At 45.0% G+C, this 15,314-nt stretch overlaps 1 protein-coding gene across 1 annotated transcript in view; it reads right to left on the bottom strand.

Annotated features, from left to right (window-relative positions):
- Window positions 1-15,314, bottom strand: part of LOC104618410 (synapsin-3-like) — a 33,902-nt gene that overhangs the window by 503 nt on the left and 18,085 nt on the right. The window contains exons 5-8 of the mRNA XM_010283992.1: window positions 14,023-14,125; window positions 8,302-8,436; window positions 3,185-3,269; window positions 1,461-1,758 (exon numbers count right to left, since the gene is read on the bottom strand). Of these exons, the coding sequence (XP_010282294.1) occupies window positions 1,461-1,758; window positions 3,185-3,269; window positions 8,302-8,436; window positions 14,023-14,125 (621 nt within the window). The remainder of the gene's footprint in view (window positions 1-1,460; window positions 1,759-3,184; window positions 3,270-8,301; window positions 8,437-14,022; window positions 14,126-15,314) is intronic.

Below are 15,314 nucleotides of genomic sequence, written 5' to 3' on the forward strand. Positions count from 1 at the left end.
GGTTCAAGCTGTTTACTGATGGTTTGTGCTCCATCACACAGACAAATTCAAGGATAAAAGGAGAGGTAAGCAAGGAGAATCTCTATATGCGAAGGCATCCAGGAAGGAGGGGAGGGGAGAGGATGGGGCATGGGCAGGTGGCTGATCTTGATCACAGTCCAAACTAGTAGGTGTTTATGAAAACATCTGATTTAAAAACATGCAATCGGTATTTGGTGCTACTATTGTGAGGATCAGTTAAGTCATTTTATTACTTATGTATTAGTAATAAAATTCATACTGAGGATCACCTGTCTCTCAACAGACATACCAAGAATGGTGGTCCGGTCCTTTCAAACGTGAGAGCTCAAGAAGTTTGGCAAGTTGGTGTTGCCTGCTCTCCCTGGCATGTCTGCTCTATCAGCTCTGTTACGCAGGTTGGTTGGTTGGCCACACTGCCCTGCTGGGTGTGTATCTTCTAGTGTTGAAGTTCAGATCAGGACTGTACTTCTGAAGTAAATCTCCCAATTTTCTCCACTTACCATGCTTTGTCCCTGAATGGTTTCTCCTGGTCAGTAAAAGGCTTTCAGCACAAGACCAGACTCTGAATTAAAGTACGTGAAACAGGTATAGTGTGGCAACTGCATCCTTAACACCAACGTTTTGATTCTTAGTTTCACTGCTCTTGGTTTGCCTTGCTAATGTAGGCATCATCACTGAAAGCCTATTCCAGAACATCACTCTACTGCCTAGAAACTCTTCTCGTTCCTAGCCTGTATTTTATTCTGGCCTGTTCATACCAATTTGCTCTTGTGTCAACTTTTTGTCAACGCTAAACATTTTTTTGCCAGTCTTTCCTGCCATGGTGCCAGCCAGATATGCTTTATGAAGGGTGGCAACAAAGGCTACTACTAAAGGTTCACAATAATTCAGTGGTGTGCTCCTCTCCAAAAGAGTGCTTAAACATATGGTCACCATATGGATTTTTAAATATATCTGTGTAGTGCCACTTCCACTCCCTCCACCCCCTCACCTTTTTGCTACCAATTGCAAAATATTGCCTGGTAAAGAACCTTTGTGTGGCTCCTGCATTCAGGGAAGAGTGAAGGAATGACTCTTGTTGAGCTTTCTGGCCAATAATGTGCTGATTGCAGCCTGTAAGGATTATACACCCAGCTGGGAAGGTAGTAGCTATGTTGATATGGCTGGGGTAGAGCCCATGATTAACAACGAGCACATAAACAAGAGGAAGAATGCGAAATCTTAGATGTCAAGTACAACTTGTTCTTCCTGCCAACAGTTCAATGGTGGCCTGTTATGCCCAGGCATATGTATCTCTGAAGTCACTCACAGTTGTCCAGGCCTTTGTCCCTGGGAACTACTGCGTGACAACTGATATATCCTTCATGCCAGCTCAGGGTACTTTTTTGACAGCCTTATCCTAATATCTACAGATATTAGTGGTTTAACAGAGCACCTACTTCAGATGCGGGTGTGGAGTGGCTTGCTGCTTGGATGTTTCAGTGGGGCTTGGCTGGCTAGGAGCCCGTCCTTGAGCAGGAGGTCTAGGCTGCTGTGGAGGGAACATGCCTGCCTTGGAAGTCTGGACTGGAGAGGACCCAGTTGCTGATCGAACTTGCTGTGGAGATCCAGGTGACCTTTGCTGCTGGGGTGAAGTGGACTGGGGACTCTGGGGCTGCTGTCCTTGAGGAGAGAGCCGCTGCTGTGGTGGCGCATTTGTCCGTGGAGGCTGAGATCCCTGGGGCTGGCGTGGTCCACCTGAAAGGGACATGTAGACAGACATGAGAAGTGCATGTGGCGGACAACAAGCAAGGAAGATCTATGTGGGAGAATGGGTTTTGCTAAGGGGAGAGACTGAATATTCAGAGTAGTTTTATGCAGAAGAATAAAGGAAAACCTCTTTTATAGGCCTAACACTGGTGACATGTCCACATCTCTAGACTTGTCCATATCTCTACCTCCTTCATCACTAAAGCAGCTCTGCCAGTCTCCCCAAAGGGAGTCACTTCAACGTGCTTTACGCTGCCATGTAAATAATATTTCTTATCCTTGACAAGCCCTTCCTTCACTGGGAAGGAAGAGTCACTGGAGAACCAACCCTCTGCAGGAAACGAAAGCTGAATCTGCTGATTTGGGTCAGCAGTCCCTTCATGGGCCCAGCAGTTTGATGTGAGACTGTGCACCCTGTTGCTATACATACATGTATTCTAGTGTTATCAGCAGGTGGCTTCAGCAGTGTTGGTAGCAGGCACTCAAAATTGAAGAGGATGTGGAATGAGAAATTGCTGGATGTGATAGATAACAGTGTGAGAAGCTGACCAGACAGCATTGTAAGGATTTCACAGGTGGTCAAGGGGGAGTTACGTGAGGAAAAATTTCACAGAGAATTGAAGGGCAGTACTGGAGACAGATGGGGAAGTAGTATCCTGCAAGGCCAGCGATTCCTAGGTCATCATATCAGTAGTAGCATGTAACGCCAAGATTACATAGATATCTTTGGTATCAGAAATACCAGATTTTGGATACAGCAAAGCTGTGACCGATTGGAGGTGGGTGTTAATCTGGTAGGAGATTGGGGTGGAGAAAGGAAAGGACAAAGGTGGCAAAAAGGAGGGTCTAATTGGATATGTGCATTGAGTGGTTGGTGTGGTCTGGGTACCCATAGGGCAGTCCACTGCTTCATCATCTCAGCGTACATCAGGACAATAAGCCAAATCTGTTGTTCTGACCAACCACAGAAGTCAAACCTGCTTTTGCTCTCAGGAGGAGCTGGGAGTGTGCTCTTGTTGACAGGGGAACACCTGGACAGATGGATCAAGTATCCTGGCATCACCACGTTGCTGTCTGTTCCAAGCCTGACAGCACCAGCATCTTCCCATCTTGTAGTCACTATAGCTTTGTGCAAATGCAAATACAGTCTGTGCCCAGAACCTTGCTCCAGTGCCAGTTCAAGTGGCCTCACTTTCCTGAGCCAAATCCTCCCAGCAGTGTCAACTGGATCTGTATCAAAGTTTTCACCCCACTTTCTGAGCTGCTGTGGCATGTGACAGCAGCTGCTTTAACAGCACACTGAATTTGCTGCCTGCTTGTCACTGAATTGGAAAAATGGGTGAAACCTTTGTCCTGATGTCTTTTAATTAGAAGGAAATCTGTCCACACTGTCATGGAGCCCAAAGAACTGTACCTTGGGGAGGAGGCCGTGGTTGGGACAGTTGTCCAAGCTGAGGTCCTGTCTGAGATTTCATTGACACAGGCTGAACTTGTGGAGGCTAGAGGGGAAAAAAAATAACCACCGTTCCAATTAATACAGAGTCCCCAAAGAGAAGCCCTGAGGTAATACAGGAACTGCGGAGTCATGAAGTGTTCCTTAAATGCACACACACACATGCAGCGCATCTGGCTGGTAAAATCGCATGGGACTAAAATGGAGAGCTGAGTAATAAAGAGCACAGAAGTTGTTTGCTCACAGGGAATAACAATGAAGTTACAGTTTAGAATGTTTTTTAGGCAATCAGGAATTACCAAACGTATCAGGCCTGAGGGGGTCTCTTAGTCCCTTTTCCCATTTTGGACAGTTGCCAGCACCAGATGTTCCAAAGGAAGGAGGGATGAACCATGGAAACATGTATGCAGTAATCATCTCTTTACCCTAAGGGGTCTCCTCTTGATTGCTAATAAGCAGGGCCCAGCTTTTACCCTGAAACATGAAGCTTATTATGTGCTCCACAAAATCTTTGCTACAGTTCCAGATTATTTTGTTTTGATATTTATACCCAGACCCTTTCAGTCTTGCTCAGCTCTCAGCCTCACTGCCTTTCCCATTTCTTAACTCCATTGCTTTGTTTTGAGTTTTGAGAATAGTTCTCACAACCTGCCCTTGCTAGGACATTCATTATTTTGCAAACATTTACTTCCCTCTCTCATTCACCTCCTTTCTAAAGCCAAGAGACTGAATTCCCTCCGGTCCCTCCATGGGAATGTTTCCAGGTCCCTAATAGTTTTCATCACCCGCTTCCCTTCCTCAGCTTTGTGATTCCTTCCGCAGATGCCAGAGGCAGGTCTGCTTACATTATTCCAGATGCAGCAGTATCGGGGTTCTCTGTATACATCACCAGCTCATTTCTCCTGCATCCTAATTTCCTGCTTCTCCCTTATCAACACAACCATAGACTGAGCAGTGGTTTTCATTAGCCTGTTTGCGACAAAGTCTTTCTCAAGGGACACGGGTAGTGCCATTTGCAAGGTCTACAGATTATGTTCTTCCTCTCTCTATCCCCAGATTGGCTTACCTTTCATTCTTCTGTATGGAGTTTTCATTTGCTGTTGTGGTGACTTAATATACATAGCTCTGTCAGATGTTCTTCATTGCCATCCCTGGTCCTGACTAATGCAAATAAGCTGGTGCCATCTGCACTTTCTTCTCTCTCAGCTTTTAGTTTTTGACAGATATTTTAATAAACAGATTAAGCAACACAGAACTTTTGCACAGAGGGCCGGTCCAAGGTTAACAAAAGTCTCAGTAAGCCTATTGCACAAAATTGTTTATGAAAGCGGGGAACGATGGAGACAGATAGGCTGGTACGTGCCGGATTATTTACATGGAGAACATAATGATAAAAGGGTCTTTAAGGCTCCTGGAAGGTCAGGAGAATGAGCTAAGTGATTCTGGAAACAGAAAGAAATGTTTCATAGCTGGAAGAATTGAAATGAGTTTCAGCTGACTAACATAACTGTGATGAGGTTGCCAGCCTATCTTTTACATTATTTATCTGGGACTTGCAAATGGACGGGGAAGAAAATCAGGGAATTTTCCATTCATGACTTCTAGTCCTGCATAGCTTGGGATACTAAACCTTGCCTTGGTGTTGGTGGAAATTTACTGTCCTAATGCTGTGAGACATCCTGATTAGACCAGCCAAAGAAGGGGAATCAGATCTCATATTCACCTCTATGGCCTTTGCCTACAGCCAGCCAAGGCTTCTCAGAGATGAAGGCAAAACAAGATTTTGAGGCTCAGAGATGAAGATGTGAGGACCAGCCCAAGGTCTTCTGCCTTTGGAAGGGAAACAGTGAGGGGAAAGGATGGAGGTAGGGCAGAGAGGCAAGGGGAGAACAGCAGCTGTAACCATGAAACCAGGTTTCATGTTGTAGGCATGAAAACAAGTTTGTCTAACATCTTATCCTGTCCTGGGCTCAACCAACCCAATTATCAACATGACCAGGCTTAGTATCCTTTAAGTACCCCCCTGCTAACTGTTTGCAAGAATTAAAATCTCTTGTGTTTATGTCTTTATCTGATGCCAGCTTCTGCTCCACAGTGAAACTTTGCCTTTTAGCCCCTCCCTGCTCGCTTTCTTTAATAGCTCTTGTCTGTTGCTTTGTCTAAGGCTTTTTGACAGTCTAGCTACCTTATTTTGACTGATTGCCTGTTTTCCTCCACTTTATGAAAGAATTCTCAAAGAAATGAGGAGAAAATAATCAAAAGGAAATTAATGGGACATTTCTATTCACAAAAAAAATAATGTGGTGGATGCTCTTAAGCTGTGGTTCTGTTGGTTTATTAGTCTTCTGTATCACTGAGATAAATTGTAAGGTCCATAACTTGTCTACATTTTTCTACATTACTCTTACAACACATATTTTGTATTTGTTGTACACCAATCCTCTGGAGCAATAACTTTTTCTAATGAAATTACACATTTTTTTCTTGGCAGCTTAGTCACTTCCTAAATTCAGTTCATTGGATGTAGTCATCTGGGTCTGGGGGCTTTATAGTTAAAAAAAAAAGTCAGTCATCACTGATTTAATCACTGGTTTTGTTCTCTTCCCTGTCTTTCTGATCAGGAAAAACTATATCTAGTTTAAGAAGTTCCCCACTTTCAGCGATTAAATTTACTAGAGTCACAACACTGACCCTGTTCTCTTCCTTTTCTCCCTTAAATTTGGATGATCCATAGAGCCCACTAATTCTTTGGTAGGGTTCCATCTTCTGATGAACTCAAAGAATTTTTTTTTCATTCTTCCCTCTATCTGGTCTTCAAAATCAATTTCTATCCTCTTTACATTTTCTTTTATTACTTGCATGATGGTGCATAAAGGTTGTCTTAAATGTCAGATTTCCAAATTTGGAAGATTTTTTTTTTTCCTGTTTGTCTTGAATGTCTTCTATCACTTTGCCACTTAACTCTAGAAGTTTATTTCTTGCATTCCTGATTCAGGGGCAGATCAGAAATGTATATATGCATTCTGGAAAACAGTGGTGTCTCAAATTGTGTCCATACAATTTTACTTTTAATGCTAGGGAGTTGATTAATTTTCTCATTTTATTAAAATAATCTTTTCTAACTGCTTCTGTCATACCCTTACTCTTTGATATCACATCTGTCCCTTAGACATCAAACCTAACGGTACATATTCACTTTCTGAATTTGTACCTATGTGTTTCTTAAGGGTAGGTCAAGGTGGTGTTTCCTATTGGATTTTGCAGTTCCAGGAAGTAGGCACCTACAGAAATGGAGAACTCTGAATTGCTGTCCCACTTTGCTGTTTGACTTGCTTCTTGATAGCTATAGTCTCACATTATTATGACTTGTTGCTTCTTCCATCTCTGTTAATGCTGTGCGCTCAGTTTCATAATTTCTCGGTTTTCTTGATCCAGAGACTAGCATAGACAGCTCCAATAATATGTATAGCTATTTTACACATACCCATAGGATATCCAAGGGTTCATATTTCTATGTATTCAGTACTGATGTCCTTGAATTGTTATTTTTCTTACTTCTATGGAAGTCTTCACCTGTAGCTCTAGTTCTGCATCTCACCAGCCTCACATGTAATTACTTCTGTCTGCACATTTGTAACTCTGTGTTATAGCATTATGCTAGTAACTGTAGCTTGTGCAGTTTCTGCAATGTTGGCTGTCCCAAGATCTTTCTCTATAGCAAAACACTAGTTAACATGCCTGTGGTTTTAATTTTCTTGTTTTTGTATGCAGATATTTGTAGGTTGTATTCTTGATGAAGACCCTTTTCTTATTTAACTCTTCCATTTGACATCCTATCCCTCCAAGACCATTTGTTTTGTTCTTATTTTGGCCCTATTCTAGGTCTGTTGTAATCCAATCCAATCCTGTACCAATATATTACAGACATAGAAAACAGATGCATCTGTCCATGTTTCTGTTGGCTTCCCCTTTGCTCATAGTTTATACACTGTGTATCTTGGGTATTTCAGATGGCAGTTGTTGACTCCACTTTGGCCAGAGTAAATCCTACCCTTTCTGTATCACTTTTCCTGCCTCAAAGCATTTTTAGTGTCAATTAAATGTTTACCCCCTCATTCTAGCTAAAACTTGGTTTGGAGTTACCCTGAATACCCTTCATGCTAGGGACCTGGTTTAGCAGGAGTAGGCTGTCATATGACAAAAGCAAAGAGCCATAAAGTGCTTTCTACCATTTATTGTCTCACGTGGGAATGGAAACTGTTCCAGTGTGTTGCAGTCAGTATTATCCCTCAGCCTGTTTACTCTCCTGTCCTTTCTTTTGTACAGATTTGTTGTCCTCAAACCTTCGTGCTTGGCTCCCTGCTAGATACTGAAAGCGGTGTAACACATACACCTGGAGACACAGATTATGTTCTGATGTGTTTCATTTATACAGAACTGCCACTGGGAAATGCAGCACTAAGATTAGATGCACTTGATGATACTCAAAATGAATGTACATGAGAAGCACTAAGGGGTCAGTGTAAATGCAAAAATGTCAGGTTCTGATACGAATTCAGCATTAGTCAAGCCTCCTCCTGATGAAGGGGGTGAAGAAAGAAAAAAGGCTGCAGTAAGGAATGGAACAACTTTTGGTGGAGATTCCCACTTTCCATTCTGGGAAGCACAGATTTTCATCAGGGATGCAAAAACTGGAATGAAACCTATCCTGAGGGATAGTGTTAGACGGAGATGAAGTTAGACCTTACAAGAACCTCTAAAAATTTCTGTCTTCAGTATGAATCTATGAATTTAGCAAGCCAGAATGTCTAGAGGCATGGACCACACTACTGGTGTGATATCACAGTGATATGGAAGGAGAGGAAGGGAGACAGGTGTTTCTTAGGGGCACCTACTTCAGAGAGTCTATGAGAGACTTTGGAAGAGCAGGAGTCGGTCTATCCAAGACACTCCATACGGGACTGTTCAACTCTCTAAGATGTCTGACTGCCTGAGACCCACAGGGAGGAGAGAGAGAGAGAGAGGGAGAAAAAGGTTCAGGAAAACAACTTGGTGATAAGGTCTCTATTCACTCATACCCAAGGCCTCAGCGGTGATGGTGTAGATCCAGCAGTGACGACAAGCTGAGTCATTTTGGAAACAACCAGATCAGCTATAAGCTGTCTGTCCTCTTCCACATGCTCCCCAATCAGGGGCATTGAGCTGTCCATCACCTGCCAAAGGAGGGAAAAACAACAGTTAACAAGGAGGTTTCCTGGTGGCAGATGTCTGTTTCAACTCACCTCTCACATTAACCTGTTTTGTGTCTCCACAGCCTTGCCAACACCCATAGTCACCACTCCCCTCCATGCTGAAGCATGCTTGACTTGCCTAGGCATGGGGTTTTGCTTTGTTTTTTCTGGAAATGGGATGTACTTTCCCCCATTCCCCATCTTCCTTCCCTTCACAACTTGGAAGCCAAACCAAGACTTCTGGTGGCTTGGAGGCTTTTTAAATCAACTAAACACAGATTTTCTTCTTCATGTGTCCTGAGGAGATGCCTCTGATGGATGAGGTCTTTCTGGCATTGTCCCACAGTATTTGGGGGTGACATTGCAGCAGAAAGGGCCACAGGAGAAGGGAAACAACATGTACTGAAGCCTGAGGAGATGAAAGCAACAGGGACTGGAGGAAACCAGGAAACATTTGGGATTAATCAACACAAAGCACTGCAACCTGAGAGGGGACACAAATACCACAGATGTCTAATGAATAGGATGTCACCAAAACAACAGCATCCAGTGCAGGAAAGTAAACTTATTCTCTGCTTGTCGTCTTGATATTGTTGCGATATGGCCGCTTCTGAAGCAAGAACTGCAACTGTGCTGGGGAAAGCTGGGAAGCAAGACTGTGGGGATGGGGGAAGGAGAGCTGTCAAAGGGTCTTTGAGGTAAGAAATGGTCTGACAACAATAATAATGACAGCACAGCAGACTCTCAGCTGTATAGCAGCCCTAAACATAATTTTCAACAGTTCATCATAAATCAAGTTCTTTGCAAACACTAGCTAAATCCCACAGGAAGAACTGCACTATGATGAAGTTAAGATTCAACTGGAGTATATATAATTGTACCAAAATATCGGGGTTGGAAGAGTTTATTTTATTTTGTTTTTATTTTTAAAGCAAACATTAAAACCCTTGGAAATGCAGAGTTAAAGGTTGCATTGCTCAAGAAAGGCACTGACTCACGCTCAGATAACAATCGGAAGTGCACTCCACCCTGGCAAGGCTGCAAGAGTCCACTCTTGGCATGAAATGGAAAGTTTTGTATCCTTTTTTTTAAGCTTTAAAGTAGGGGAAATCAGTGAGGTGAGCTCACTGAGTTTGTATCCTAGTCCTTTCTTGCAGAGTATTAATTTGGATTAATTTCTACAGGTGTCTCGTACAAACACTAGAAGAGCTGCCTGGGAAGTTTTAATTGCGGTTCTCATGAAGAGTGAGTTGGTGTTTATATCCATGGACTGCTTGACCCAGGGAGTGAAAGTAGGAGGATAGAAAATTATAGACGGCAGTGCTCAGCTAAATGCACGAAGTGGCTTCTCATTCCACTGTCGGCTTCGCTGTTTCTGTGTTAAAAAGCGAGGTGGGGAAAGACGATGTTTCCCAGCGGTGTCAGGGAACGGCCGGTTCCCGTCTGTGCCTCACTAGCCAGGGGCTCCTGGGGGCCCTCCAGCAGGTTCCTGCGCAGGTTTCCTTCCCCTCCACTCCCACCTTAAAAGCATTCCCGTTTCCTTCGGCAATTCCAGCTCACGCGTGAGAAAAGAGGTCTTCCAGCCCCCCGCAGCGCCCCGTGCGGGGACCTGTCTGACCACTAGATGATGCCATTACTCTGCTACGCGGCCGGCCAGCCAAGCCCGGCTCCTGACTCCCCAGCCCTCCCTGTGAGCAACTGAGCTACAGCTCTGGCCGAAACGCCCCAGGCCCCTCATTTCCCCGTCGTAAGGACTGCTTTCTCCTACTTCTGTGGCAGCAGTGGCTGGAGAGGAAGGGGAAGATGCTGTGTAATGAAACAAAGGCACCAGGGGGAATGAACCCTGGAGCAGGTCCCACCTGAACCAGTGAAGATGCACCAGGGATGAGGGTATCTGCTGTCCTGCTGTGTAGTGTCTGGCAGGGGAACGTGAGCGGAGGGACATCGCAAATATGGGAATAAACAATCAATCACATGCGTAAGGGAAGACCTTTGAAAATGGCAATGATTTCTGTGGGCCAAATGGCACAGCTGGTTGCCACTGAACTGGAAAGGAGCATGAGATGTCACCTTGTCTGTCCTCTGGGAAAGTGGAATTGCTCAGCAACTGGGCAGATAGGAGTGCTAATGCTGAAATAAATGAAACAATTGAGAGGAATACATGAATCGCAAGGCAGATTGCACTCATCGCTTCCCAGGGAGATCACAGAACAGCTGGGCAAGACAAGAAGATGTCGGCACATATGGACCCGGCCTTTGTAGCCGCCCAAGGTCAGTGGCTGCTCCTGATGCAGCTGCTGTTGCCTGATAAGGTGTACGAGGGGGGAGCGGAAAGCAGCCGGGCAAAGAAGAGACTCAGGAAAACCCCATCCCCATCCTCCTCCTGCGCCAGTCTGACGCTGAGGCCTGAAGGCTGGACTTGTTATTCCCTGCTCTGGTGTGCAAGAGTGGAGTGTTAGGTGATTTTTAGCGCAGGAAGGAAGGAAACAGATGATTAGACATATCAAAAGAAATGATATGGCAGCGCTGAAGGGATGGGCAGGGTTTCTTGCAGGACAGCAAGGAGCATGTCTAGTAACAACAGTTTAGCTGTATGGCTGGTAGTAGGGCTTAGCTGATTCAGGAGGAAGCATAAATTACATGGATCATTTTACTTTCCTCTACTCACTCTGTATTTGTTCAGCATGGCAGAGATGTGGAAAAGGGCTAGATTACCAAAAAAAAAAAAAAAAAAAGGGAGCGGAGAGATTATTAAACCGTACACGCTGCTGAACTCTTTTGAGAATCTGTCTGCTAACAGCGGTACTGAACTTGCAGTGTTTTCAGGATCTGGCCTTCTGATCAAATGCCGACCATTCATGCTGCATATTCCCTTAAAGTGACAAAGTTTTGTAAAGCAGAGGAAAAAGAAGTACTAGCATTTACCATTAAATTCACAGCTGTTTTAATAGAATATTAATAGAACTTTCAATATGAGCCATGAAAATGGTGTGTAAGTGTGCTAGTGCTTTGAAGGGCAGAAACGTACTAGATTCAGCTGTTTGCCATGGGAAAAGAAGGTGAAGTTCAAGTAATAGCAAATACCATGGGTGCAAGATCACTCTTGCTCTGTGTTAATAACTCATCTGTCTTAATCTGATTCTGTTTGCAACAAACCACTGTGATAAATCTCAGTTCACAGAACTGCCCATCACTACCTCTGTGACTCTTTCCTAGAGAACTGCTTTGCACTGTGAAAATGAATTACTGCCTGCAATTGCATTGTGTAAATTCCTTATTTGTTCAGCCCATTTAGGCGTGCTTTCTTGTAAAATGTCACAGCACACTGTTCCTTCTCACCGAGAAAAATACAACTGTCACACTGTCAAATAACTTTTTTCTTCCACTATCAGAACAAAAAAGCAAAATAAAGGATCAGTTTCAGACCAAGAAAAGTACCCCAGGAAGTAGGCTGGAGGCAATTAATTACTTGTCAGCATCTCCCCCAGATCTGCATAAAGTAGAAAAGGTGCCTGTTTGGCTTTGTTCTGCTCTTTGTATTGCACTACTCCTCTCCTTTCCCAACAGTGTCCATCAGCCTGGCATCTGAATGCCTGCTAGATGTTGGTGCATCAGGCCTGCTCAATCAGGTTCTCCACTGGGATAATTCAGCACGACCCATCTGAAGCTGATGTGTTTTTGTGTCATACTAAATCCATTGCTTTTTGCCCTGCTCTCAGAGAGAGGAGTATTAGTGTGCATTTCTGCCTGTGTGCAAGCTGATGATGGCTGTTAGCGCATGGACGTGCTTTTCATCCAGTCAGTCACACACGGGGCAGATGTGAAAGCCCAGAGGTATACCCAGACAGAGGCACATAATCCTTAAGCACCGAATTAGCCACGTGTGCACGTACATAGGCTTATGTGCAAGAATAGTTGCAGGGATATGAAAGCCACATCTCATGGTCTGACCGTGTATGGACACAGTCCAAATGTCCTCACAGTCGTCTCTAGCAAGACTGCTTTCTTGCTCTTCCTTTCTCAGCTACACGTGCACAGAGATATAAAAGTGCATGGCAGGGAGACAGTCTGCTCTGGAGGATGCTCCTCTAGGTGCTGATGAATTGCACACAGGAGCAGACCCATCAGCCATGGCCCCATCACTTCAGGAAAGACAGAGGCTCACCAGCATTTGGTCGCTTATACCATGTGGCCTTTGACAGGTCGCTTCTCCCCGGAGAGCAGACGCATAATGCAGGAATGCGCAGTTGCTGGAGGGCTCATGTGGTTCTCATCAGCACCCCAACCCTCAGTGGGTGGGACTGCTCTCCCACACATAGCTTTCCAGTGTGTCAGCACCCCTGCATGAAGCCGTAGGCTGGCTCTGCTCATCTTCCTCGGCTGGCTTGCGTTGGTGGAGTTTACAGCAGGTCAGATGCTGTGCCTCCTTGAGTCACATAGTGACAGAGACATTTGCTTACTTGCCAGATTTTCTCTCCCCCGGAGTGTTTTTTAAGTTTCCACTTTGATTTTCTGGCCAGCTTTTCCTTCTCTGCCCTGTTAGGATGACCTGAGTGTGATATCTACCCAATCCCACGTCTGCCTCCTGGCCTGGCATGGAACATGTTGAACTTTAGCTCTCAGAGCCACAGTCTGTCCAGCTAACAGGGCTCTGAACACAAATGTTTGTAGTCCACACTGCCCATAGTAACTCTGTGGTGCTTTGTCTTGCTCGTCTGTTATTGCAGTGAATGCTGTCTAGGCAAAAGATTTTAGAAAACACACCTGCTTTTTTTATTAAAATGTTCCTCCTACTTACGGACTTTTTTGCTACACTCTTATCATTTGTTCTGCTCTTTTAAATAAGATGCAACTAGGATTTTTGTTGTTGAGATTCCCTTTAAAATGATCGGAGAAAGACAGGTTCATTCAGAGAGAAACCGATTTTTAATGGACTGAATCACCTGCTGGACCTCTGCGTGAGTAATGAGGGGAGGTTAACGTGACTAATATGTTAGTATCACCTGGCACCTGCATTCAGGTCGGGCTGAATGTATAGGCATGTTTGTTCATGATGTTGTCGATCCCTGCTAACAGCCACAAGAGATGCACTGGCTTTGCCAGCGCCCAGCGTAGGAAGGGTGGTACTGGTGCACTGAGACGCACCAAACTTTGGATGCTACCAGCAACACTTGGAGGCTGTTATGTGCTCGATAAGAAGGCAGCTTCACATCTGTCCCATGCTAGTAAGGTTCTTCACTGTGGGGATTTATCAGCTGTAAAGCTGGGGCAGCCAAACAGTCAGTGGCTCTCCATTTCCTTTCACAGTCCACACTGAGAAATGAAGACATTTCAACCCTGACACCTTGCTGCGTATCTGCCAGTTTAGCTGGGCCTCTAAATCAGTTTCTTGCACACCAGTGGGCCACAGCTTGGAGAAAATGGGTGGGCACTGAGAAGCAGTAACTGCTGGACCATGCACAGAGGGGTAAACGAGCATGTTGGTGCATGTGAACTCTGAGGGATCAGATCATGTTTGTGGATACACTTCCCAAAGGAGACTTGCATTCAGGTTCCCCATGCTCTCACCTCAATGATATAGTCTTTTCCATCTTTGCTGTGGACAGCTTTGACAGCGCAGATGTCAAGACCTCCAAACATTTCTGCGCAGGCATCTGCCCAGAGTCGGTACCTGCAGAAACCACAGAAGCATGGCCTAGCGTTAGCTGTCACTGCAGCCCACCAAATATAGCCACCCACCCCATTGCCCATAGGAGCACAAATCAGTTCTGGAGCCCTTTTATCACAAGGCATACTCCGTATGCTTTGCTGGGTCATGGCCTCCTTCTCTTGCACAGGAGATGGAGCAAAAAAATAAAGTTTCCCTTCATTTCAGATTGTTTCAATCCTGCCCTCAAAACTACCTTAAAATGTTTCTTTCCTTCCTTGGTATTTACATCAGATCTCCAGTTGTTTGTCATTTAGCCAAGCTATAAATATTTAGCTCATTTAGTCGCCCAGTAGCGGTGCCCCCTTAGCCTTTGTATTGGCTTTGCCTGAAAGTCCTCCATTATGCAGGCAGCTTTCTCCTGGTAAGGTGTCCTGCACGTTGGGGCTGGAATAGGATCGGAAAGTGAGTGCAGAATTTAGCGACGAGTAGCCATCCCCCCCCGATCTGTAACCTAGCGGCTCCTACTTTTTACAATTTGGTCTTTCAATTTCACCCTTTTACGGTCTCCTGCCCCCTTAGCTATCCTGGAGTCAGGGGAGGAGAAGGAATGACAAGAGGCATATATGGGGGGACTGCATCCCCCTGCTGTGGAAATGAGGAGGGAATGAGGTGGCCTGGCTTTATTTCCTGTGCAGCTGTGCCACAGTCCTGAGCATTTAAATAAAAACAATAATCTCAGAACAGCAGAGCTGTAAGCAGGGCTATGACAAGATGTGGAGAGGGGAGGGAAGGCCACAGTCTCATGAAAACACTGACATTTTGCAGACCCCACAGGGACTAGGGAAGGAGCTGTTCTGGCCAAAGAACAAGTTTACGTCCTTGAAGCCAGCCAGAGTCCCCATAGCCTGACAATATAATGATCAACTTGTGCAAACGCAACGTTTGCGGGAAGAAGCAAGAATACAGCTTATATGACTACTGGTGCTCTTTCATCGTTAATGAGGAGACCAAGTGTGTTCACCCCAGCCCCCCTTAAGAAGGCAGCACCTGAGGAGGAGTCAGTAGCATCAGGAGGAGGGGAACTATGGACCCCATGAGCCAGGCAGGAGACATGGTGAGCCCTCCCACGCACTGGTGTGGCCCCACACCCAGCAGCACCATTGTGGGAACCACCTCTCTTCCTGAGGGATGTCTCTAGGTCTCTGGGTTC

Source organism: Phaethon lepturus, unplaced genomic scaffold (assembly GCF_000687285.1).
Source record: "Phaethon lepturus isolate BGI_N335 unplaced genomic scaffold, ASM68728v1 scaffold7043, whole genome shotgun sequence".
NCBI classification, from domain to species: domain Eukaryota; kingdom Metazoa; phylum Chordata; class Aves; order Phaethontiformes; family Phaethontidae; genus Phaethon; species Phaethon lepturus.